General features: G+C 31.5%; 1 protein-coding gene across 1 annotated transcript; it reads left to right on the top strand.

The window, feature by feature from the left end:
- Window positions 1-2,024: 2,024 nt before the first annotated feature.
- LOC131668559 (ATP-dependent DNA helicase PIF1-like) lies at window positions 2,025-3,491 on the top strand. Its single transcript, XM_058942842.1, has 3 exons — window positions 2,025-2,294; window positions 2,371-3,430; window positions 3,481-3,491. Exons 1-3 carry the CDS (start codon window positions 2,025-2,027, stop codon window positions 3,489-3,491), a joined length of 1,341 nt encoding a protein of 446 aa, XP_058798825.1.
- The last annotated feature ends 304 nt before the right edge of the window (window positions 3,492-3,795 follow it).

The following is a 3,795-nucleotide window of genomic DNA, read 5'->3' as shown; positions in this document are numbered from 1 at the left end:
ATCGGATACAAAATTATACCAAATGAAAAAAGTATATGAAAATCCGTTGGCTTACAATGACAGTGACTTGGATTTGAAATGTTTTCCAGACATTTTTCCTTACGGTGAATGTGGCCAACGCGTTTCGAGAAATATACGATTAAGAGATTCTGATTTTATTAAACACATATTGACCTCTAAACATTCACAATTTAGAGAAAGCAAACAATTACTTTTTTACTATTTACATGATAACAATATGAGAAATCTGAATGCAGGAATATATCACATGTTACATGTTGTAGATACACGTTATAAATATACAGCTGGAAATTTCAAGAAACAATTGGAGGAGAATCTTTTAGAATCAAATCTTTAATCTATTTTTGCTCGCTTAAAAGGAACTGAAGCGTACTGGATAAAACCTAGAAGAGAACTCAATTGTATGACCCAGGAATATGGCCCAGTTACATTTTTCGTAACCTTAAGTCCCGCAGAATGGAACTAGCCGGATTTGGGTGAATTTATACAAGATTATCAATCATTGGATAATGATAGTAGATCTATTAGTCAACTCGTCGTTGACTATCCTGTTCCAGCTGCAATTTTCATAGAACAAAAGTTCAAAGCCATGATGGCTTATTTGCTTTCCGACGCAAGACCTATAGGAATAATTGAACACTATTATAATGTTCGAGAGTATCAAGGTCGAGGGTTACCTCATTTTCATTGTATTTTCTGGATAAAAGATACTCCAGTATATGGCATATCTTCGAATGAAGATGTAAAAAAATTTATAATGCAATACATTAATTGTCGTTTACCTAATAAATATACATCTCCAAATATGTATCGTAGAGTAATGGAATATCAACAACACAAACATAATGACTATTGTATGCGTAAAAATAAAACACGAAGTGGTTTTATATCCGCCTGTCATTTCGAATTTCCGCGAAAGACAACAAAAGAATTTATTTAAACGTGATGTTATTATGGCTATAACAAATCGTAGAAAGTTGAAAAACAATAGTAGACTTTATGATCTGCCTCGAGATTTTAATGAACAATATACGAACGACTATATGCCTGCTATATTAGCTTTATGGGAAGGAAACACCGATGCTCAATTTATTGGTGAATCGACGTATCTTTTGACGTATTACATTACATGTTATGGAACAAAAGGTGAAAAAAGTAATTTGGATCTTTCTGATATAGCATTGAATAGGTCTCTTTGCAGTAGACTTTGGGCCATAGGTACGCGCGGACTTACTCACAGAGAATGTGGAGCTATAGAAGCGGCTGATACTTTATTAGGTCACCCACTTCATGAAACAGATCCAAATACTACTTTTATATAGGTTGACGTTGGTTTTGAAAAAAAAAGAAAATTAAAATCAAAAGTTGCAATGGAACAATTATCTGAAGATTCAACGGATATCTTTTGTGATAATTTAGTAGATACATACTATCCAAAGCGCCCTATAGAGTTAGAAACCATGTGTTTATATGATTTTGCGAGATTATTCGATATATGGAAAAAAAAGCCAATTCGCAAAGCTGAGTATTATAAAATGGATGAAAATTTATATTGCAGAAAAAGAAAACAAGCACGTTTAGTTCTTCATATAAAGTACAATCCTCAAACACAACCTGAAGCCTATTATTTTTCTATATTGATATTATTTAAACCTTGGAGAAATACCGAGGAACTTAAGGGAAACCAAGAAACATATCATAATGCTTTTATTGAAATAAAAGATGATTTATCTGCAGCACTTAAATATCATGATAAGCTGCAGATGATTCAAAATGCTATGGATGAGGCTAATAAATTAATGAAGCAACAAGAATTGGAAAAGACCTTGACCCAAAAATCAGAACATCTGGAAATTGCCGATCCTCTTGACGCTACAGAAGTTATAAAAGATGTTTAAGATTTGATTGAAAAGGTTGCCGAAACAAAAGATATTGACGTAGATCAATCAATCAAAAATTTAGATGTTGATCAATTAAGAATATTTAATACAATTACATCTACAATGTCATCTGACAATAAAGTAATAAGACTGTTTATTAGCGGATTTGGAGGTACTGGTAAAAGTTACCTGATTGAAAACTTGGTATTATGGAACAAACTAAAGAGAAATAAAAATACCGCTGTTGCAGCTCCGACTGGTATTGCAGCATTTAATATTCAGGGATTGACAGTTCACAGATTATTACAATTACCTGTAGAGCAAGGAGGCACGGCAAAATATAAACCTCTATCGGATAATGCGTTAAAAAGAATACGTCAAAGTTTAAAGAATGTTGATTTCATCATTATTGATGAGATTTCTATGATATCAAACGTAACTCTTACGTATATACATTTACGACTGACAGAGATTTTTTGCACATCAAACAAAAAAGACGGTTGGTTTGGTAAAATACATACATGTAGTTTTTGGCGATTTACTTCAACTACCACCTATGCGAGAAGAATTCGCTTTCATTTCACTGACAAGATCGCAAATTGATAAATACATTAAAGGAATGTTATCATTTAATTTATGGACTTTGTTCGAATATGAGGAATTGACTATAAATATGAGACAGAAAAATGATAAAGGTTACTCAGAAATTTTAGGAAAATTAAGATTAGGTTATTTAACTAATTCTGATATAGAAACTTTACTGAAAAGAAAGATTTCTTTTTCCAGCAATATTCCTTCAAAATCTCTTCATGAACTGTGCCAATATTTGAGTAATTTGCCTACCAATACAGTATGCTTGATGCCGACTAAAGATATGTGCTCAATACTTAATAATACCATGTTGAATAAACTAGAGTGTGAAGAGATAAAGCTAATTGCTAATGATTGTTACAAATGTCCAAAGAGACTAGAAAAACGTGTTTTGCAAATTTTAAACGAAGATGATGACAATGCTTGTGGCATTTCTCGAGTAATGACAATCAAAATAGGTTGTAAAATTATGATACGAAGAAATATCGATGTGTCCATCGGATTAGTTAATGGAACTATAGCAACAGTTATTGCAGTGACCAAAGGAAAAACAGGTATAGATAGCGTGACTATTAGACTTCAATCAAATCAAGAGTATTCTATCAAACAATTAGAATACCAATTTCAAATATTAGATCAAGTATTCATTACGAGAGAAAAATTTCCAATTTGTCTAAGTTATGCTATAACTATTCATAAAAGTCAAGGTTTAAGTTTAGAAAATGCTGTTATAGACGCTGGAATGAGCATTTTTAGTTGTGGTCAAACGTACGTAACTTTATCTAGGGTCACTAAACTAGAAGGTTTACATTTAATTAATTTGGATCCTTCTAGTATTAAAGCTGATGAGTCTGCTATAAAAGAATACAATAGACTGAGAAATCAATATCGTACAGATCTTGATATTTATAATATTCCTGTTAAAGATGTTTACAAAAGTAATAAAATATTTGACAGTGTTTGGTCTATATCACGTCATACATTGCAGATTCAAGCTGATAATGTTAATAATATTTTACAATGTCCGTTGAGTTCATTCATCTATCCATTGCCTGATAAAAATAGCTTATCTTACGCTAAATCATGTATACAGAGTTTATTTCATTGCCAATTGATTAGGAAACATTTACTTGAATCCAAGGATCAAGATATACTTTTACAAATATTTAAACAATATGTTACCAAAACTTTGGTTGATTTAGTCCCGCTTTCAAATTTTCTTAATACTACCAAGTATTCATTCCTAATTCAAAAGGATGCTGCAGATTATTTATCGGATATATGTATGAAATTTGGAATAATA

Source organism: Phymastichus coffea, unplaced genomic scaffold (assembly GCF_024137745.1).
Source record: "Phymastichus coffea isolate CEN01 unplaced genomic scaffold, Cenicafe_Pcof_1.1 PCOF00080, whole genome shotgun sequence".
Lineage (NCBI taxonomy): Eukaryota > Metazoa > Arthropoda > Insecta > Hymenoptera > Eulophidae > Phymastichus > Phymastichus coffea.
This window is presented reverse-complemented; position numbering and strand designations above follow the sequence as displayed.